General features: G+C 41.4%; 1 protein-coding gene across 1 annotated transcript in view; it reads left to right on the top strand.

Moving 5' to 3' along the window:
- The window catches only part of LOC107383081 (cadherin-18), a 164,207-nt gene that overhangs the window by 102,333 nt on the left and 37,945 nt on the right, over positions 1-23,929 (top strand). Inside the window, exons 8-9 of the mRNA XM_070553262.1 lie at positions 12,722-12,858; positions 20,504-20,625. Coding sequence (XP_070409363.1) covers positions 12,722-12,858; positions 20,504-20,625 — 259 coding nt within the window. The remainder of the gene's footprint in view (positions 1-12,721; positions 12,859-20,503; positions 20,626-23,929) is intronic.

The following is a 23,929-nucleotide window of genomic DNA, read 5'->3' as shown; positions in this document are numbered from 1 at the left end:
AGTAGTGGTAGTAGTAGTAGTAGTAGTGGTAGTAATATTAGTAGTAGTAGTAGTAGTGGTAGTAGTAGAAGTAATAGTAGTAGTAGTAGTAGTGGTAGTGGTAGTGGTAGTAGTAGAAGTAATATTAGTAGTAGTAGTAGTAGAGATCCTGTTCCCCCAGCGAGAGCAGCCATGTACGGCGCTCAGCCACTGTGGCCACAGGTGAGAGGGAGATCTTGGGAGGAGAGCAGAGCACATTGACTCCAGAAGGTTGATGACCTCGCCAGGCTGAAGTCCACCAATCCGAAGGCGGGGCGGGGGGGTGGGGTGGGGTGGGGGTGGGGGGGGGGGGGTAGGTCGTGTTTTCACAGCATCTGTTTGCATTCCTTCGTGGGGGTTTGTTGTTGGCATCCCAAGGCTGCAATGGCGTCAGATTCAGATAACAAGACTTTGTTTGGGTCAGGCTTCAGTCTTTAGCTGATCATTCAAGTCCTTCAGTGAAGCCAATTTAGGTTTTTAAACATGTCCACACCATCGGTGACCCTCTCCGAGATGACATCCATTTTGCACACTAGTACCGGTATCGCAGCTAGAACATTGTCCAGCCTGCGATTCACCTCGAGTAGCGTCCCAGTCTGTGAGGTCTCCACACGGACGGTGCTTTCTGTGGGTGCGGGTCGCCCTCCAATCGCTCCCGTCTTCCCAAATTTCCAGAAAACCAGATATCCTCCCACTCCAATCAGGAGAAATCCAGTGATCATCAGACCAAATGTCCACATGTCTTCGACGTCCTCGGTGGACAGCTGGGAGAGGCATACGATCTTCCACTCCTTCCAGGAATCCAGCATATACCCCGCCGGGTGTGTCCCTTGCGGGCATGTGGGAGCCCCCTCCTCCGTTCTTATCGTGGAAAATATCTTATCAATCATGTTAAATGACCAATTTATCAAATCCATTATTAAAACATAGCGTTTTTCAGAAGAAATGCAGAGAAGCGCTCTGTGGGCAGAGAGGACAAAAAAAGATAGGGAGCAAAAAGAGAAGCGTCTGTTCTCTGCGAGCGCCGGAAGAAGTTTCTAACTCTAAAGGAACTAATTACTTTTTAAAAGTAATGTTCCCAACACTGTTAATGATATGCAGATTCAAATGAAAAAGAAAGCCTGGGTACAGTTTAATTATTTTATTCACTTCTGAATCTTAACACAACGTGAAGACTTGATGTAAACAAGAAGGTAATCTCCATATAAAAGGAGTGTTCTTGTGGGATGACTTGTCCATTCCTACAGCGCATCACCTCTAGTGTTCTCCACGTAAACAAGGAGGCATCAGAAAGCATTTAGATTCAACCTCTTCGATGCAGAACGCTGAACCACTGCATGGATATAAAAGTGAAGTGCAGCAGGCATCAGAACCCCCCTGCCTATGCAGTGAAAGAGACAATATTATTGAACTGACATTTCAAACTATGGAGTGAAAGCTACATCTAGAAAACTCAACAAGTTCTTTAAGAGCCATTGCTTCAACTCTTTTTACATTATCATAATTACTCAGACCAGAAATGTCAAGTTTGGTAAGTTAAACTTTGCGTTTAACGTGTGTTACGTCCTGGCTATGCTAGGGATGCATCAAGTGTGAGTTAACTACAGATGTTAGCAACCAGAATAAACCAGAATGTTAGAAGAGAGTAACCCCCAAATTCCACTACCTCCGCTGCGCTGCGCTCCGCTCCGACACGAACGCCGGAGCAAAATCGGTCCCGTTGTAGTCAATCAGAGCAATTCCACTACTGTGGCCGTGCTCCGGCAGTGCGGCGCCATGCGCCGCCCTCTGTTCCGGCGTCCGGCAAAAATAGAATCGATCCTATTTTTGCCGGACGCCGGAGCACCTCTGCAGTAAATGGACAGAAATCACAAACGCCCAACAGGAAAAGGAGCAAGCACAACTTCCGTTTTTCACAATAAATCGATAAACAAAAGGCGTTTTTTGTTTCATATGCACAGGTTTAACAACTTTTAACAACTATCAATGGCGGCTGAAGTTTAAATGCACAAAAATAAGCCATAAATACAGTTTCTACTATCAAAGTAGTCACACTTTGTTGATCCAAACACTGCTGATCTCTCAACACAAATGATGGGCAGATTAAACAGTTCATTTCGATGCTTCTCCCACACAACGGGTGTTTGGATCTAACTTCCGTGTTTATTGCTCGGACTGTATCGCAAGATCTCGAAAATCCCGCGCATGCTTGTTTGCCCCCCTCAGGTCTCCGCACCGGAGCGGAGCCGTTGTAGAGCGGGTACCAGTAAAAATTGAGTTCGGAAGCGAGCGGCTGCGGAAGGCGGGGGCGGACCGGAGCGGAGGTAGTGGAATTTGGGGGTAACTATGATTGTGGCATATGTTTTGGCAGGAGAAGTGGACAAAAGACAGATGTTAAGTGATTATGTTAGACTTTGGGTGTCAAAAAGCAGAGGAGTCGCTATGGGAGTCCTGGAGTCCAAGCAGGGATCAGGCGTACATAAAACATCTGGTAGATTATTCACGAGTGTTGTTAAACTTTTAAATAATAGAATATATTTTTGTGCATTCAAATGTGTTTCGCCCTTCATTATGAGTAGATGGCCTGAGAGTTTAGCTCTGCTTGCAAAGCAGAATGTCACCAATTATTCCCAAAATGAATGTGTTGTGTGTACAATTTTTACTGCAAGGAAATCATTCATAAATGAGCATTGTGTTTGTTAAAGGTGTGGTTTACTCATTTGATGAGTCATGAAAACAACAGCTACGATGTTCTTGTTCTGAGATGCAGAAGCTTGCTGGTGCTGAGGTAATATTATTAATGATACGCGCACATCTCGCTTCTGATTGGCTAGCAGAACATATTCAGCCATGTTACAAAGTTACTGTAACAAGACACTCTTCACTCTCTCTCCTCGCTGCTACAAAAAAATAAAAATTAAAAAAAACACGAGCCAAGATGGGCGAGGCCATGAATGCAAATTCACAGTGTGACATAGATATGTGAGGATTTTCAAATCCTAGCATTCTAATGTCCGTTTTGTGTCAGAAGCTAACACATGATGTGTGTGTGTAAATGAACATGTGTGTGGGTATACATGTTCTTATGTGTTTTTAGGTATTTTTATTCTCATTTATTGTGGTTGTTGTATGTTTTAGAGAGCGAACATCTACCGAAGACAAATTCGTTGTAAATGTACTTTTACTTGGCCAATAAATCTGAAATGTGAAATCTGAATCTGAATGAGATAGGTGCAGGAGACTGTTTTCATGTTCAGCCTGCATGAAAAACTCCGAGTGACCAATTGTAATCAGAAATAATCATTAAGAAATGGTTCACATCTTTAAGGAGCATGATTTCTGACCCTTTTACTAGCAGAAGCATTGATCTTGTAGTTTATGCATGATTGTTTACTTATTCTGGATGAATTATTTGTATTTTTTATCTGATGATAAAGATACATAAAGTATTTTGATTTAACGTAACTTTTATTGCTTTTCATTTGATCTTTGGTGCCATTTTTAAATCAAATGTACAGAAAAATAAATAAATAAATAAACAGCCAGGTTGTACTCTTTTAAAATCACCTGTTGATTTTTCCCAACACTGAACATTCCTATTTAAGTCCTCCCTGCGTGTGTTTCTTCTGTCTCCATCGTCTCTCGTTTCGTGTGAGAGCAGTAAACTTCTAAAGCATAAATAACACCACCCACACCGCACAACCCTGCAGGGAGAGGCCGCATCGCCGCTTTGTGAGGCTGTAGCGGGAGTGCACTTCCTGTCGCTTCACTGCCCTTTACCTTCACACAGTGAAGTTAATGTTTAACTTATAGAAAAATGTCACCAAGGCTGAAAATGCCTGGTGCGTTTTGATTAAATGGCTGATAGACGTTTGGCCTTTTTAGCAGGTTTTCTGGCTTTCAGGGTCGTTTTTGCTTTATAACAACTGCATCTTATTTGGCCTTAGTTACACATGAACAAACATGTAAGTAACCTTAAACAAATAATTAATTAACAGTGACCCTTACTTAATAAACAATTAACCAGTGCATTAATTAATGCTTTGTTTTTCATGATGAGTCCCTTGTAAAAGCTGTTTACTTCAGGGTTACTTGTGGAGTATCACAGGGTTCAGTGCTTATGTGAAGTGCCTTGAGACGACTCTTGTCGAGATTTGGCGCTATATAAATAAACTTGAATTGAATTGAATTGAATTGAACTCATTTCTTGTTCATATGTAACAAATGTAATGTTAATAAATAATATGTTGGGTTATGTAAATAGCTTTTAGGGCTTAATATATTATTAACACAACTTGTGACCAATAAGCTGTGATACTCTATTTAAATATAGAATATCACCTTGCTTGGTCTTTAATGATTAATCAGAAGATTCTAGGATTATTTTATTCATTAGCGGATTGTACACACTTTGTTTTGATTCAAGGAACAGTCAGGTTTATAAAAGTGAGAATTTATTTTACAAACAATTAAAACTTGACAGAGTAACTGAGGATTTACTGTGATGGATGGAACTAAAGGTGATGTCGAACCTACGTGTAAATATAATGGATTCAGAACTTCCGTATCTCAGAGAGCTGAGTTCTGGATGAAAATAATTTGGTTTGCAAATAAGCTATAGTTTGATTATTATCAAAACCACATCTAGACGCAATCTCACTGTGTGCTACGTACCCAAGCAGGGACGTCATTTTGGATCCGATATGTTGGGGGGGGGGGGGGGGGGGGGGGGGGGGTCAGAGACCCCGGTACCGAAGTCCGTAGGCTAACTCTCAGTACGACCAGGTCAGTCCAGGGTCATCTTCCAGGTAACGACAGTTGGACTAGTTTGTGTCGCAGGAATAACTCTTGAGGAGTTGAACGAATCAGCTTTGTTCTGCAGGAAACTATTTTGTTGCACCAGCTTCACAGGTGCGAAAAAGGTTTAGAAAGGTTTTGACGACGTGTCGAAATCTCTGATGGTTAAAGAGGTTCTGCTCCAGGTGGCCGGTCTGAAGCTTTTTCTCTAGAACCCTCGAGCTGTTGAACTGTTCGAACTGAAGGGAAACCAGAGTAAACTAGTTTTAATATATTGATGTTTATGAACAGGCAGCCAACCGAAAGTTGACAAGTTTGAGGACTATTACCAAGAATCTCAGAAACACGCCCTCTTTGACTCGGAGGCTCTGAACTGGGTGAAAGGTTAACCACGTGTCATGTGTTTAACTTAACTTTACGTTGTCCTTGTGTGAGTGCAAATGGTGATGACCTCGTCACGTAAACATGCTAAACATATATCATTCAGCACAGATTAATCAACATCTCATTGTTTTATAATTATTATAAGTAGTAATAAACAAACTTTTATTTCATGATTATCTTTTAATTTTAAAATCTTCTTTTCTTCTGATCTTCTGTAAGTCGAGTTTATTTAATGAGTTCCTCTGTAAGGGGACCTTGGTAGGAGAGAATGTTATTGTTATGATTTTATTATCTCTGTCAGGGCGTCAGGCTTTCAGTCTCCTGTGAGGGAAGATATTGTAGGTTGGAGTCGTAGCCAGGTTAAGTTGACCTGGCTGTGGGTCTCAAAATCAGTTCATTTTGTGACGTTACACAAACCATTAACAAAGTACTTTTAAGCAACTTAACACATGAATTAATGCTTAACTTCTAATGAGTAGTTTCATGTAAAAGCTGTTTATTTATGGCTTATTCACAGTTAACAAACCATGAACAAAGTTATTATTAATGCATTTTTACTGTCACCGTTACACAATTTAGATACAGTATGTAATAATAATTAGGAGGTAACTAATGCATGATTTACTAATTCTGAAATGCATTATTAATTAAGCGGATTGGTAATAGCTAATTAAGTGTATTTTGAAGTGTTTTTTTTTTTACCGGATCTAAGCATGAAACTGGATTAAATGGGAAAACTCAAGTATCCTATCTGTTATTATTATTATTATTGTTTATTAATAAGGTTATTATTATTATTATTATTATTATTGTTGTTGTTGTTTAATATTATTATTATTATTGTTGTTGTTGTTTAATATTATTATTATTATTGTTGTTGTTGTTGTTGTTGTTATTAGCACCTAGCTTTAAATGTTTTCGACAAACCATGAAGACCTTTTGACAGTGTCGCAAAAGTGCCCTCCAAGTGCACGGGCCTGGCTCTTTTTCATTGTTTTTGCTTTTATCTCAGCCTGCTCTGCAGAATCGCTGCAGCCTGACAGCGTTGTTATGAGCCGTGCATATGAAGTCACTTCCTCAGAATCCTTTTACATGTAAATCCGACCAGCACTGGTGATTTGATCAGACCATGTCACGTTTGTAAATCAGCCTCTGCTGAGTGGGGTGCACGCTCGAATGGCGACCTCGTTTAGACTCGGTGTATTCTTAAAAAAACGGAGACAAAACTGGAAACAAGAATGACTTTATTAGGAATTCATTGGCATCAAAAAAGACTTTATCAGAGCAGGCGGTGGGATGGGAGATAATGGATTTTACAGGTTCACACAGTGTGATTGGCAGATTTATTATTATTTTTTTTTTTAAATCTTATGTTCTTGGCTGTTCAGGGTTTTACATTTCATCAACATTGGAATGAGTTTCCTTCCATTTTAAAGAGTTTTTATGACAAAAAGTAATTACTATCTTACTCATAGGTATCTGACAACAGCATAGGCCCAATAAGATTGATGAGCTAACAGCTAACAGCTAGTCTGTACACAACCGAGAACAAAGTGTATTAATGCCTTGAAGTTAATTTAATATTTGATCCATCTTTTCCTTACAGACCTTCTAATGATCCACGACTGGGCTAAGAGTCAATCTCTCGAGGATTTTAGAATGGACTCTGATTTGAATGACTTGAGTTGAGACTAGACCAAAACTTGTTCTTTGAAAAGAACTCACGGCCTTACTTGGACTCACTCTTTAAAGAGTTAAAACCGAGCTTAAACTTGCCTGCTGGAGAGTCAAGATTTTTTATGATCATGCCCTCAAAACATTAGAGACTTGGACCAGGACTCATCCTAAAATCTCCAGCCTTGGCTCTAAACTATACCCTGTAAGGCATAGAGATTTGAGCTGGACCCACCCTTCAAGGACCTGTTACGTGTCTCTCACTTACCTTATAAAACGGTGAGACTCACCTTGTATTTACCCACTCGTGTCTCTAGAATTGACTTGAATTCAGCCTCTGAATGTTCTAGATTTGAGTCCAGCTCCATGTTTGGGACACATCTTAATAATTCACCATCAGCTGTTTATCAAAGTGTGGAAGTGCAGCAGGCCAAGAAAGGAAGGCCAAACTGTCATTTGAGACACTTGTAAACAATGGTAAATGGCTTGTTTTTGTAAACCGCTTCTAGGGTTCTACAACCTCCCAAGGTGCTTCACAACACAGTCGTTTACCCATGCACACACATTCACATGTGTGTGTGTGTGTGTGTGTGTGTGTGTTTATGTTTATGTATTTAGCTGATGCTTTTGTCCAAAGTGACTTACAAGTGATAACCGGCATGTTGCCCTTGAGGCTAACAACAACAATAACAACAACTTGACATCAATCATGGAGAGGAGGGAACAAGGAGTGGACAGTAGAGAGGGGGGACGGGTGCAGGGAGGGTGCTAGTTTAGAAGATGCTCTCTGAAGAGCAGGGTCTTCAGGAGTTTCTTGAAAATTGAAAAGGAAGCCCCTGTTCTGGTAGTGCTTGATAGGTCATTCCACATTTGTAGAACAATGCATGAGAAGAGTCTGGATTGTCCTGAGCGTGGTGTAGGCACTGCTAGCCGACGATCCTGTGATGACCGGAGCGGCCGGGCCGAGATGTAAGCCTTTGCAAGAGGATTCAGGTAGATGGGAGCCGTACCATCTCGGACTTTGTATGCTAGTGTTAGCAATTTGAATTTGATGCGTGCTGCTAGCGGTAGCCAGTGGAGCTCAATGAACAGAGGGGTGACGTGTGCTCTTTTTGGCTGATTGAAAACCAGACGCGCTGCTGCATTCTGGACCATTTGAAGAGGTCTCACAGTACAGCCTGGAAGACCAGTTAGAAGGGCGTTGCAGTAATCGAGGCGGGAGATGACAGTAGATTGCACCAGGAGCTGGGTGGCATGTTGTATTAGGAATGGTCTGATCTTTCGTATGTTATACAGCGCAAAGCGGCATGAACGAGCAACAGAGGCAACATGATCTTTAAAGGTCAGGTGTTCATCAATCACAACACCCAGATTTCGAACTGCCTTTGAAGGAGCCAGAGATAGGAAGTCATTTTGGATTGAGATATTGTGCTGTATGGATGGTTTTGCTGGGATGACAAGTAGTTCAGTTTTAGAGAGGTTGAGTTGGAGATGGTGGGATTTCATCCATTTTGAAATGTCAGAGAGGCAGTTTGATATTCGTGCAGAGACAGTGTGGTCGTCCGGTGGAAATGACAGATAGAGCTGGGTGTCGTCTGCATAGCGTGTGTGTGTGTGTGTGTGTGTGTGTGTGTGTGTGTGTGTGTGTGTGTGTGTGTGTGTGTGTGTGTGTGCGTGTGTGCATGCGTGTGTGCGTGTGTGCGTGTGTGTGTGTGTGTGTGTGTGTGTGTGTGTGTGTGTGTGTGTGTGTGTGTGTGTGAGAGAGAGAGAGAGAGAGAGAGAGATATCTGCAAACTCTATAAGTAAGTTACATTTAGGTAAATTTCTGGTGAGATAATATTTTCAATCTTGTAAGGCTTGACTTGTCTGCTTAAGAGCTCCAGCTCTTTGATTCTGACCCTGGAAGGCCTCTACCTTCATGCTTTAGCTGTTCCTCTGCTCCAACACAGCTTAGTCAAAGATTAAATCACCAAGATGTCTCCAGGAGCCTGTCTGTTCATAATCCATTGATTCAAACCGGGTGTTTTGGTGTAAGGACACATAGAACACGTAGAACACATATACGCAGTGGCTCTGGAGGACCAGAGTTGAATTGTCCTGCTCTAAAGTCTCATTACTCTCAAACGACCTGCCATCTAAATACTAGACTTCACTCCAAATGTTTAGGACTTGCATGGGACCTGCACTCTAAAGAACTCGAGATGACTTGGACTTGGACTTGGAAAGATTAACTTCTCTATGTAATGCAATAGCTGAGTCAACTGTAGGTCTTACACAGAAACACACTTGATGGCTGAAAACTCTAACACTAAATTCATCGGAATACCTTTGATCCGGTACATGTCAACAAGCGATTGCTCAAAATGACACAGTTCACCGGACAAGTAAGTTTCAGTCTCCAGATGGCTAATGAGCACCAGCAAACACACAACACATCTCGAATTAACAAGTCACTAACGAGGCACCACAAGCATTTCTCAACTGTCATTTACAATTCTATATTTACACATGAGCTGTGAACTGTCTGCGATCTTTGTAAAGCGGCACTGAGATGGCGTTTCGATCACAAACTTTGGTTTGTTTTTACGACTTCGCTACAATCTTCTGGTTTTAGTGATTTCTGTGGTGCACGATGACAGTAAGGTGTTATTGGACAGGAAGTCAGTAAAAGGCAGCAGGTGTTTGTACCACAGTTTTACACCTGGAACTGAAAATAACGTAAACAACAGACTTGTGCTATTTTCAGCATTATTTCCTTTTTTTACTTGAAAAAAAAAAACAAACCATAATAGTTGCATGCACTAGAGGTCTGAGAGAGTCACAGCAGGAGTTTGCTACTGTACTGTTTCGACTGAGATATTGCTGTTTGCATGTTGCTATAATTAGTTTATTTTTCTTAACTATAAAAATGCAATTTTTATTCCATTGGAAAATAGTCAGCGGGGTAATAAATCTTGTGTTATTGACTCACATAATTAAAACAAATATAATAAGTAAACAGCATTTATCACCACTGACAGATTAAATGTGTTTTCTTTGGTATTGATTTTTGTCGCCTCTAAAATAGCTTTTACTCTACGGCTGCAATTGAAAACACTTCATGCCAAATTAAACAATGCTTAGATTGCAAACAATGAAAATAGTTTATTTTTGGATGATTTTTGATACTCATATGATTTCCAAAGATATAGAATGAATGAATATATCTGTATGATATCCATTTCCTGACCTCATTGAAGTTGTTCACCATGGGGTGTGCTACACTGGGAAATGAATGTTGGATTATAGGTGTAAATAGGCCATTAAGAGATAAACTAGGGATTACACAGTCAATGCTCATTTCATGTTTGACCTCATGAGAGAATCAGCTGAGCTCATAATTCACCAGATGATTTAATTGGACTGTAGTTGCTGAAAAGCCATTACTGATCGGCAGACACCCGTCAGAGTGGTGTCTGTTGTCATTACTAAATACTGAAGTTGTTTATTTTTCTAATATAGTTTTCAGGAGTTTAATATTCTTTTTTTTATGTTTTACATTGTAAACCAGGCAGAAACGTAAACAAGGTGGGATTCGGCCTAATCTAGACTCAAACAATTTACAGGTACATATAATGCCAACATATAATCCTAAAATGCACATTTCTTTGTTCTACGGGGGGAAACTAGAGAACACGGAGAACCCAAGCATGTATGGTGTGGCTGTGGCTGAGAAGGGAAGTGTGGTTGTCCACTGGTGAGTAGATCCCAAGCCCTAGTTGGCCACATAATACAAGGCATAAACCATGAAAGTCACCTCTTGGGTGCTATTCAAATGCCGGTCTACTGCTCCCACGAAGATGGGCCAACTTTCTCAAGGGGATAATTAAGTATCAACCAATCAACATGAATGCTAAGAAATGCATGCATGCATTTAATGGTATTCAGAATAAATGCTGGCATTGACTATTTCCAAGTCAATTAGACCAATCCCATCAAAATCCAGCGTATGAGGTGCTAAGTAAACATGGCTAAAAAGATGGGATGCAAGCTCCTTTATTAAAAAACCTTGTGTAATTATAGATAGTTTACCAATGTGCCAGTAAAGCTTTTTATTGGACCTATGAGCAAGAAAATGTGTGAAACTGTGAGGAAACTTGACTCACTTCTCTCAGATTTCTAATGAGTTATTCTGGGACAGAAGAAGAGCCAGGATCACAACGTGTGGGGCTATTACTGTCTGCCACAATAAGTGGTGATTGGACACTTTAGCATTCCCTGAGGTGGTGCTCGTAAAACCTTTAAGAACCACAGGTCTACTAATACTTGCCTTAGCATGACCTAGGGAGAAGTCGAAGCACGTGGAGCGTGTTCTGAGATACTTAATTGGAGACGCCACTCTTCATAAACAAAGGTCGGTTTATTTTGTATGATTGTTATTACTCAGTGTGTGGAAACCGTTGTATTACATGGTTTATGACTCTAAAGGGGGCGTTCACAAGGGAATGACACATTAGTTAGATCACTCACATTAAAAATTGAGGCATAGGATTGTAATGGTCACAAAATGTTTATAGCTTTATTTGCAACTGTGGTACAAACTTTACTAGAACTTTATAGTTATTATTTAGAGTACATATGTAATGCATTGTTGGATACATAGAATGACGTTTTTGATTCAGTTTTGGGGCTTTTCTGGAAACCAAGGACTTGATTTACTTGAACCTTCAAAGATATTTGTATAACTGTACTGTTGTCCTGCCAACACGCCACGCAGCATGAGACCCACTTCACACTTGATTAAGATGCTGTTACTTTCTTTATAACATATTAAAACCTAGTTGGATTGTGACGAATTAGAGAAGTATGTGTTTATACTAGTCTCAAAGAAGGTTTTTCTCAGTTATTTCCCTCAGACAGCCTCCTGGTCCCTCATTGCAATAAACATCAGCAGCAGATCCTCACAGTGATCCATCATCCAGCTCGGCTTTCTTACAGCAGCTTAATGACACGGCTTGAGCACGATGCAGATTGTGTGAGGTCGGCATGGCTAGTCCTGCTTAAGTGCTCATTGAAGAAGCAACATCCATGGTCCAAACCATGGGTGCACCTCTGCTTCTGCCACCCAGGTTTATGAAATGGTGCTTCTACTATAAGTCACTAAAAGTGTGCTATGGAATGATTTGCATGCTCTTAGCCTTGAACCTGGACACAGATCTCACCAAACACCATTCAAGTTGCAACAGGTTGTCTTTTACCACTTAGAGGTGCCTATTTCCAGAGGTCCATCATCGCCAGAGTTTCTCTTAGAAGTTATTTTGGTTTGTTATTTTCATTTTTAGGCAAAGCTCTCGATTTACCAGCCGACCTACGTTCCTACCCTCACCTGTGGTCATGAGCTTTGGGTAGTGACCGAAAGAATGAGATCACAAATACAAGCGGCCGAAATTAGTTTTCTCTGCAGGGTGTCTGGGCTCTCCCTCAGAGATAGGGTGAGAAGCTCGGTCATCCGGAAGGGGCTCCGAGTAGACCCGTTGCTCTTCCACATCCAGAGGAGCCAGTTGAGGTGGCTCAGACATCTGGTTAGGATGCCTCCTGGACGACTCCCTGGTGAGATTTTCCAGGCACGTCTAACCAGGAGGAGACCTAAAGGAAGACCCAGGACATGCAAGAGGGATTATGTCTCTCATCTGGCCAGGGAACGCCTTGGGATTCCCCTGGAGGAGCTGGCCCAAGTGGCTGGGGAGAAGGAAGTCTGGGCCTCTCTGTTTAGGTTGCTGCCATCACGACCCAACCACAGATAATCTGAGGACAATGCATGGATGGATTGTTATTATTGTTTTTTATTGTTTTAATATTTTCCAAACAGGTATTTCATGGACAGCAAGGAGGACGGAGAAAGATACTTCAGAATAGATGAAATCCGTGGAGTTATACGTACCATGCAGCCTCTGGACAGAGAAGACACGCCTTGGCACAACATCACTGTAATGGCCTCGGAGGTTGGTAGGTACCCATGTGCATTTGTAAATAGTACTTATACAAATAAACCACTGTCTAATGCTCTCAGTAAAACTTATAAAGGTCCTTCTGGGCCATGGCGCCAGCATAAAGCATCATGTTCGTTTCCTTTGCTTGTGTTCAAGCATCAGATTGACAGCGAAAGCAGTTCCTGACTTGTTTTGCTCATCATGCTGAGCTGTGGTGAAAACTTCAGACTCCGGTTATCTAAACTCTTGATGTTTAGCCTCAAGCTAGCAAACGATCAGAAGTGCACTCAAGCCATCAACTAGCTTTATTTTACAACAACGTGATTTAGATCGAAACAATTAAAAAATAAAAGGCAGGGTCTCCCGTTTTTCTTCTTATTCCCACCAGATAACAAGACACCCTTAGGGGATGCAACAGCGAGAGGGCAGGCTGGGTTCAAATTCATAGAGAGGAACACCAGAGTCAAAATCAATATCAATAAAGAAGGTTCCATAAAAACCCTGTGAGTACATGAATCAGCACCAGATAGGCTCTTTACTCACAGAATAATGTCTTTAGCAAAATGTAGATATTCAACATGTAATTTACAAATTACCTTGACTTCATTGTAACATCATCAAAATGTTTTTTATTACTTTTGCTTAAATTGGTTTATAACTACGTTTTGAGCCGCTTTTCGCCGTAAAATTACGTTTTACTTAATCTCAAAGCAAATATGCAGCAACAACTCCCACTGGGCTTTTTTGGGGTTGTAGCCTCTTTTTTTTTTTCAAATATCTATAAATCTTCATCAAATGATACCAGGGCCGGAGTGGGACACATTTTCAGCCCTGGAGTTTCAGACCCCAGACCGGCCCACTTAACGAATTATTATTAAAATCATGTTAGAACTTTATATGTATGGTCTACAAAAGCACACTACTCGGTAAAGCCTTGTAATTCAGTGCAAGAAATAGTTGCTTTACAATGTAGGTTTACTTGAACATCAGTGCACATCTCCAACATTGTTCTTTACAACACATTCTCTAACAATATAACAATCTACCTTCTGTTCAAACAGCTGTTCTGAGATTTTCAAATCTTTAAAATGAAATGACTCAGCACTCCCTTTCACACTTTTTCCAGTTTCCCTAGACTCACCTGCACACAATTAAAATAATCATCTATAAAGCTTTAGCACATTTGATATGGAAAACACATTTTTGTAACCAATGAAAATATTTTCTATGGCAAAATATGCAGGCTTATTTCATTTTACTTTCATTCTAATAGCTATCTGTTGTGGGCTTTGTGCATTTACTAATAAAAATACAACAGGTCACTACTATTATTTGGACATTAAAATTATTATAATGAAACTGATGTTTGCACATGAGTTGGCTCACCTTCTATCCCAACAGGAGCAATATCCTCACTGCTGGCTCCTGACTCTTCTTCTGACACTACATTGTGTGAAAATGGTCACATTTCAGCATTCATTTTCCTTTTTTACACGCTTTCTGATCAATGCTGAATCATCTAGCATTTTAGAACACTTTCATATAGAGCCAGGATAGTTTTCATCATATAAATTTTAATAATATTCAGTTCACTGACTCAATAAGTAATCCTACCTGTACATGCCCGCTGTGGAATTGTGGGCTTCTGCCTGGTGCTTATTAGGCCTACTGGATCTTGTGTTTGACTCTGAGGGGCTACAAGACAGTTTGGTGGCATCAGTCACATCATACTGTTAATTATATTACATAACGTTATGTCATGATGCCATATAATTCATTATTGATGCCTAATTAACTTGAATGGTGATTTGCAGTCGGTAAAGTTTAACCTCTTGACTTGCCTTACCCGTTTTATCTTCATTTGAAGTTAAAGACCGCAAGCTTGTTTGAGAAAAAAAGGTGCTCATTTTTGCACATTTAGCTGCATCTGTTTCCAGTGCTTTCCTCTTTTTAATTCTTGCCTTCTACGCGCCACCCTTGCTCTTTCTACTTTCCATCTTTCCGTCAACTGCGTGGTCACGTGGTGCGAACAGGCGCATACGGGGAAAAAAACGAGCTGCAGCCTGCAGGTAGACAGCCGGGAGGAGCGTATGTGATCAGCCTGGCGGCCTCAGTGCCATGACTGAACACCGGCACCAAAAAATAAAAATAAAATGATAAAGAACAAAAACGAGAGCACCGGCCCATGCGGCCCAAACATCGCGCGGCCCACCGGGAATTCTCCAGACCCTCCCGATTAGCCACTCCGGGCCTGAATGATACCCTAGTAGATGATATTCTCACTTTAGATTTGCTTCTCGTGCTGTGCTAATACCAAATGGGATTTTTGGGGCAGTTTATCCTCCAATAAATTTTAAAAGTTGAGTTCAGACTGTCTCCTTTGCTACAAGGTCCTTTAGCAGCAAATTTTTTGGTCTTTTGTTACAAGAACACAAAATAAAAGATATTTATGAGGTTTATGTTGTTGTAGCCTTACAGTGCCAGTTCAACCCTTTAAAGCACAAGTGTCAAACTCCAGTCCTCGAGGGCCGCTTTCCCACAAGTTTTGGTGATTTCCCAGTTAAAACACACCTTAGTTCAACCAGCAGGTGATTAACAGGCTTCTGGAGAGCCTGATGAGCTGCTGCACAGGTGATTCAAGGAAACTGCTAAAGGATGCAGTTTACCAGCCCTCGAAGACTGAAGTTTGACTCCTCTGCTTTAAAGCACGAATGATGAAACATTGAGCAGGTGTGTTGTCTAATGTTAATATAACAACTATTAAATAACATTTTATTTAGTTATGTGATTTTATAACAGTGTAACAGTAATAAAGAAATAAAATGGGCCCTTGCCACCTGTAGGTCCTCCAGCAGAGGACAGTAGACATGTATAACTTTCTGATGAAGGTACTAAGCCTGATACTCCATCTGGATGTTTGCTTTGACGTTAATTTGCAGAAATAATCTACAGCAGTTACTTGGGTTTTGATCTGCTTTTAGCACCCCCTAGTGTGCACTTGGTGAAACCAAAAGTGAATTGCATCTCCTCGCTGTGCGTTTGTTGTTTTAACACCTTAAAATAGATGTCTCCCCAGCCTTCATTAGTGTCTACAGGAGCGGCTCATCACTAAATTAAACAAATCAGCTGAGGTCATGATCAAAATCATGCAGGAAACGTGACAGAAGCAGACTGCAGTGTCAGGCGTGTCATCTCCTTTTATTTTCTTAGTCCAAAAGGTGGCAGCTTGCCACTCTGAGGTTGCAAGTGTGATATTCTCACCACGGAAGGCAGTGAGAGCTGTGACATTTCATTAACCCTGTAAAATGATCATTTTAGCACATACTGGCTCAAGAAAATGATTTGAAATTGTGAAAAAGTTGCATAATATGGCGTTAAAGATGAGGTGAATGTGTTGAGTGAAATCTTTAAATACTGTTTTTGTTCTGCTGATGTAACACGGGTCGGCAAGAGCGGCCAAGACGTGCAAAATGCACTCATGCAATGTTAATGAAAGGAGGGACTAGTACCATTGACCTAGTGCCGTTATACTGTTGCTACCGAAACTGCAGGCTGTTTCCTGACTAATTATTTAATGCTTAATGAATGCATCATGGTTTTGTTGGAGTGGATTGGGAAGACCTTCAGTTCCATATCTGCAAGTTCAAACCCCGAACAAATCTGCCTTCAAACATGGCAGCACCCGTAAACAGGATATTGTGGTTTCACTGTTAAAGAAAAGACGGGGATAGAAGCGTTCTGTCCATACTTCTCTGTAGCTTAAGCATAATCACAGCCATTTTCAAAGTTGAGAACAGCAGTCATGAACTTTGAGTCTTTAAGATGGAAGGTTTTCAAAGAAAGCCTTTGCTGTTTTGAAAAACCACAGGAAACAACTGTACAACCTAGTTATGTGTAAAGCACATTGTTTTAATTAAACTACAATTGTATTTAATTATCATCCACTTCAAAAAAATTATGCAAATTTGGAAAAAAAAGCAACTATTGGCAAAAAATAACTCAGTTAACTAGCAAAAATTGTTGTAATAGCACCCAGTTAGCAGTGTAGCTCAAAGTTTAAACAGTATATGTAGAAGGAATCAACACAATCCCAATTCAGTTATTAGTTAAGTGAACAATTAAAAGAAAATAGTGGGTGGACTTCATTTGCATACTGATTAGAGCTTATTTAAACAGGATGGAGTGTATTTCTTTATAATTGTCTTTAAAATCAAATCAGTTCCAATTGTTTAAACGTCCTTCCCTATTCTGAAAAGTGTTTACGTTAATAAGCCCCCACCCAGCCCCAGTTTGAGGTGACATGGGTAATTTTAATTTCTAATCACATTTAGACAAATCTGTGAATGAACAGGGGCTCAAACGCTAATGTTTCTTTATCTTTTTGTCTCTCCTTAGCATTCAGTGAGCAGTAATACTCCAAGACACTAGACGTTTGTTTTACCTCTTTGAATGAGCACGGACTCACGGAAAGGGAGGAAGTCAAAGTCCTCTGCACGATTCAGCAGCAGTTTAGAGCATAAAGCTTGGTTTATGCTTGACGCATTCACTTTCCACGCGGTGATGCGGCTCACGGATGGAACGCGCTTAACAACTCGCAGCGTTTATGGTTCATGCGGCTAGTCTCTGCGGTGAGCCGATATTCTCCCAAACTGTAGGGGGCAGCATGGAGCTCTACGGCATGCATCCAACACTACACCATAGTAGAAGTAGAAATTACTGTTTACAACACAGCATTTCAGCATTTTTAACAGCGTTCTCGTCTTTTCCGACAGTGCGAGCTATTTCTCTCCAAGAATTATTAACAACATGTTGATCACGGTGATCTTTGAGAGCTGAATCATACAAATGTCTGTGTTTACGAACCTCTGCCGTACTAGTTCATGCCGGTCCGCCATGTTTTCCGCGTCCGTCCGTCCGCGTGGTTAGAAATTTTCCGAGGTGCACGTTGCGGAAATTCTGGGCCGTGCGGAGGCGCGGTGGAGGGGCGTGTTTGTTAAAATGACGCAAAATGACGCAACTTTTCCGCGCGGAGCCGTGCGGACCTCGCGGACGCGTCAAGCATAAACCAACCTTAGGCCAGACGTTCAGAAACGTCTCATCGACTTGCATCGGACACATGAAAGGTGTAAACGCTGGAAAAATGTTTACAAGCATGTGATTATACTAATATATATTGAGTTTTTTTTATCTGCAAGATAACAAATAAAGGTTCATTGCAGATAATTTCCCAGGGGCCTTTTGCCCCTGCTAGCCTGTTTTTCACATATGATGGTTTTGTTGAGAAAACGTGCTGTTTCTGTCGGCTAGTGTTCTGCTGCTCTCTCTGAGCAGAATTCATGATCACGTCTGGAAGTTACCCAGTAAAACCACTCAACTGTCTAAACAGGTTCCTCAGGACTTGGCAGCCAAACACCTCACTCCAAAAAACGTCCTGCATCTTCTAACTTGCCTTGAAGTGAAAGGCTTTTCCAGTCTGGCCATGGACGTAATTTTAACTTTGGAAGTGGGGGGACATGGTGGTGGTGGTGGTGGGGGGGGGGGGGGGGGGGGGGGGGGATCCTTACAGTATGTTCTAATGGTAAACAGGCTTCAACACAAATTGTTGTTTTCTGCTTGGTCCTAGAGCTCAACCAGTGTCAATTTAATATAGCGTAATATTGTTTTTTGGATGGTAAAAGGTGCAGGGGTCAAAACTTGACTTTGGAAAAAGTGAGGAGGGGGACATGCCCCCCCCCCCCCCAAAAAAATTTACGTCCATGAGTCTGGCACAGTAAATATATTCTATATGCATACACCTGGGATGTAAAACTGACCAAAGGGTCAAATGTGACCTGATCTCATATGTTCAGGTTTTATGTGTGTATGTTTTTTTTTCCTCTCTCAATAGAACTGTATATCACTCTGTCTCTGTCCACCAAAAACAGTATTTATTAACTCATTCGCTGCCAGCGTTTCTCACCATTTTTACAGTTTTTTTTTAAGTGAGAGAACAATGCGTGCTAGGATGATGTCGATGCCAAAACAACCAAAACTAAGCGTAGACTCACCTCTTATATCAGGAAGAATCCGCGCATTTTGAGCATTTTCCGTTCTTTCATAATCCGTTGTCGAATTGTGATCGGCAGAAGCTTTTCCGGTTCACGCCTCAATTTTTTTTACAGCAGCGGCCCAAAACGATCTCGTAACACATGAATTTTCTGCTTCCTGATCATGTGACATGTGACGTATGCGGATGAAGATCGGCTTCAGAGCTGGGATGTTTGTTCTCACGATGCGGGGGCTCGTACCAATGCCCACACAGTAAAATAATGCAAATGACGACTTTAGTCGTCAATGGCAGTGAATGAGTTAAAGATGATTAGATGAGGAAATCAACATTAGTAAACACCAAAAGTGTTTGGAAATATTTCAATTTTACAATTAATCAGCCAACATTTTGTGCGGTAGCACCCGAGACCCATTTATTACAATCTCATGCAACAAATTTGTTTTTTACTTTACTAAATATTCAGCCTTTTGGATGTATTATTGTTATTTTTCTATGATAGTCCATGAAAGCGTTACTATAACCTCACAGTGTTTTAAAGATACTGACTATTAACTGGTATCGTAGCAGCTGAGCGTCCACAAAGCATGATTTTTAGCAAAGAGGCATATGAACGACTGGAAAGATTTTGTTTAACTTTTATAAAAAATAATGTGTCTTGCACATTTACAAACCTTTACAACTATCGTCAACAATCCTGCTGTAGCTAACGCTAACAACGAGCTAACATCAGCCAACAAATCCTAAAATAAACCACAAAGTTAAAAGTTCCACACTGTTAGACAAAAAATATTATTACTTACAAGTCAAGTAGCAACAAAGCCAGGTCACCATCAGTCTGTGATTTAGTAGCCTCATTTAGCTCCCTTAAACTAGTGTAGACCTTGCTGATGTTTACTCTGGTTTTAGCTCTTTGCTTCTCTTCCAAAGACATTACTCTCTTACTCTTACTTCCAGGCTCCACCATGATGACAACAAAGAAGCACACTTCCTTCTTTTTCTTCTTGTGTTTTTTTTTAATTGACGATCATCAACCTGAAAATGCTATATGCTAGCATAACAGCTAACACCCATGAAGCAGATAAAGAGTGCCCCCTATAGAGCACCTACCTGCTCCACAAAACAATCCAGTCCAGCTTTTGGTCAGCAGAGGGCAGTAGAGCTGTGTAAAATATGAAACTGGTCAAGTTTCATAAATTTTAAAGCTCTAACTTAAAGTTTAAAAAACTGTATTGTCACTTTGATTGTTGCAGTCAACCCAATTCTAGATGGCTGCCACATCCATGTAGTTTTTGCTAACACAAAAATGTCTTTAACTGAGATAATGGTGGTGAAACTGGGCGAAACATTGGTGCCCTCTCCAGCACATCCTTAGCTTCTTTAAAGGAATCTCCTACCATCTCTATGCAGATGACATCCCCTTTAAGCCTCGTGAGATGTCTAGGTTGCATATCTTGCACACCTGCTTAGATAATTAAAAACTGTATGCTGGGAACTTTCTACAGCTGAAGGATCTTCATCTGTGACCCGGGCAAGCTGGTTCAAACTCAAACGTGTCTCCGTGTTTCATTTTGCTTACATGTGACTTCTTTTGTTCATGTTCCCTTTTCTGCAGATAACCCCAACCTGAACAGACATGTTCCTGTTACCGTCCAGGTTCTGGACATGAATGACAATCCACCAGAAGTATCAACCGAAGAGGAAGTCATTGTCTGTGAGAACTCGAGACCTGGACAGGTGAGAGTCTTGGGTTCTTCAGGAGGAAGACTAATCTGCTTTCCCTTTTTACCAAAGACTTCTCAGTAAAAAAAAATGTGTGGTGCTGCACAGTAAACTGGCCCTCATTCCCCCGACTGCTTGCACTCACTTCTTAACTCTTGTTTCCCTCAGCGTTTTGGGTCGCTCGGCGAGACCAGAGCGGTAACGACTCTGACAGAGAGCTGCTTAATCATCCCTTATTCAAAAATGAGTATCTCAGCAGCAAAGCTTGACAGCTCTAAATTGAAGCTCATTCCAATTTGCTCTCAGTAGTCTTTGATTCATTCAAATTGAGAAGGTTTGTGAGATATAGAGCAATCAGCAGCATGGAAATGGCTGAAAGGGTGGTTCTGCAAAGTATAATGGAGTTAAGACTGGAAACACACAACTAGATAAATTGTTAATGGTTCCAAGCTGGTGGAAGAAAAGTTTCATCGAAGTTTGCATTCAATTTGAATTAAGGTTAAATCGTTAGCTAACCCCGGGTTTCCACGGGAGCCGTCAGCAGCACGTTACTGCAGCAGCACGTCTTGCTCGCGTAAGCTGCTGCTTGGCCCTTCCCACGAGACGCGAATCAGCAGGGGAGCAACTGTCACCGACAGAGCACGAAGTCACACGAGTGACTTCGTCAGTAAACACAACAACAAGCAGGAGAAAACTACAACATGACTCCAAAATATTTGTGTTTTTATGTTCTGTCCGTTTTATAATCGCCAATACGGACCTGAAAAACAAAGGAGACCGCTAGCTAGGTGATAACTTCTCACGGGGCCGCACAGTTAGTAACCTTTTTTAAAGTAAAGCGACCGGAAGGCAGTACGTTCTTTATTCTGAAAATCTCGGGAGCTTCTCTCCATTTCCGCGTCCGATTTCCTGTCTTTCCTTCCCCAAAAATGTCGAACTTGACCCGTTTCAGAGGCGTCGCGCGTAGGAAATAGAACCGGCGCGTAAAGGCCGCGACATGCTGCTCCTGAGACGCGGCCGACTCGCGCTGCTGCCGGCTGCCGACGGCTCCAGTGGAACAGGTTCTGTTGACCACAGCGGTTCCTATCAGCAGCTATGACGTGCTGCTGCAGTAACGTGCTGCTGACGGCTACCGTGGAAAGCCGGGGTAAGGGTTCTTGACTCAGGGGATTAAACAGGACGAATTATAATTTCTTGAGGAAAGTTGAACCTTCAGCTGACAATGTACAGAACGGAACATAAACACTCCTTTTTTTCCCCTCACACAGCTTTTGGGTTTCAGTTTCCATGTCAGGACCATTTGAATGTTTCCAAAGGTTATTGTCTCTTTAATTTGAATTCCAGCAGGTTTTCCGAGTGCATACCAGCAGCAAAATCTCATCTGAGCTCTGATTTCTGTGCGTAGGAATGCAAAAACAATACTGCAAAATAGTTTGAAATAGTACATTTATTATTCAGTTGGTACTGACATATTTTTACACCGTCGGCAGTCAGACTTATCTGTCAACAAGCAAACATCTCACTAAATAAACTCAAACAAGAAAATAATGCATGAACTAAAGCAAAAACACACTTCATCACCCACTCAGACTGGCATTTTCAGGCTAATAGACAATATCTGGTTTACTGTTTTGTATTTGGATGATTTATTTAATTTATTGTAGTGGCGGGTTTGGGCTAGTTTATTTTTTTATCTGATTATAAACAAATTTAAATGTGTTTAAGGGCTGCATCTGACTGAAACATTTCCTATTCAACTAGGTTTTATTATTGTTAGTTAAACTTTGAGAATTTACAGCAGAAATCTGGAGTTTTTTCTCAGATGGCACCATCTAGAGGTAGTAAATTGTATTGCAGCTTAAGCTCCTCCTCCCACTTCCGTGATTTATGGCTGGAAGCAACGCCTCTTGTTTGTGAGTGGGTGAGCATCTCTAGCTAGCCTAAAAGACATTGTTTTACAATCATTCTTGTGATTTTTTACATGTAGGTGCTTCTGCAAATGCTCATGCACAACCTTTGACTGATGTCTCTATAGATGGATGTCCTACTGGCTAATGCTGAGCGGCCTTCAATTCAGATTACATGAAACTCTAGGGGATGGGGTGGGGGGGGGGGGCAGGTTTAGCAAAAAAATAAAAAATTAAATAAAAAAGACATATTGCCTCCATTATATCACAGAACAGACTATAACTTTTACATAATTCTAAACAAAGCTACATAATTCCTGAAAGGGGGAAAACTCCAGATTGCTGTTTTAAAGTGACTGTGTGTATTTTCCCTGGTGATAGGGGTTAGGACATACCTAAATCTTTGCAAGTAAGCATTATTTTCAACACTTTCTCACACCCGAAGCGGCTGAAACTGACGAAGGGTGACCAAGAATTAGTTTCCAACGCGTTGCTTTCCGTCGCCTGCTGTAAAACAGACATTTCACCGATATTTATCTCATTTACTGCCAGCCGTTTCCTGATCATAAAGCCCTTCGCTGCCAGTGTTTCTCACCTTTTTTACAGTTTTTTTAAGAGTCACAGAACGTTGCGTGCTAGCATGATGTCGACACCAAAACAAAGCGGACACTCACCTCTTACATCAGGAAGAATCCGCGCGTTTCGAGCGTTATCCGTTCTTTCATAATCCGTTGTTGAATTGTGATCGGCAGAAGCTTTTCCGGTTCGCGCCTCACTTTTTTTTTACAGGAACGGCCCAAAACGATCTCCTAACACATGGATTTTCTGCTTCCTGATCATGTGACGTGTGACGTATGCGGATGAAGATCGGCTTCAGAGCTGAGATGTTTGTTCTCACGGTGCGGGGGCTCGTTCCAATGCCCACACAGTAAAAACATGCAAATGACGACTTTAGTCGTCTTTGGCAGTGAACGGTTGGATTTAAAATGACGACTTTAGTTCACGAGTGAGTGAAAACTGGAGGGTGAGATCGATAGGCGGATTGGTGCTGCATCTGCAGTGATGCGGGCGTTGTACCGGTCTGTCGTGGTGAAGAGAGAGCTGAGTCAGAAGGCGAAGCTCTCAATTTACCGGTCGATCTACGTTCCTACCCTCACCTATGGTCATGAGCTTTGGGTAGTGACCGAAAGAACGAGATCGCGGATACAAGTGGCTGAAATGAGTTTTCTCCTCAGGATGGCTGGGCTCTCCCTTAGAGATAGGGTGAGAAGCTCAGTCATCTGGGAGGGGCTCGGAGTAGACCCGCTGCTCCTTCACATCGAGAGGAGCCAGTTGAGGTGGCTCGGGCATCTGGTCAGGATGCCTCCTGGACGCCTCCCTGGTGAGGTTTTCCGGGCACATCCAACCGGGAG

The sequence above is a fragment of the Nothobranchius furzeri genome, chromosome 7 (genome assembly GCF_043380555.1).
Source record: "Nothobranchius furzeri strain GRZ-AD chromosome 7, NfurGRZ-RIMD1, whole genome shotgun sequence".
Classification (NCBI taxonomy): Eukaryota; Metazoa; Chordata; class Actinopteri; order Cyprinodontiformes; family Nothobranchiidae; genus Nothobranchius; species Nothobranchius furzeri.
Note: the sequence above shows the minus strand (reverse complement) of the source record. Positions and strands in the feature narration are given on the sequence as shown.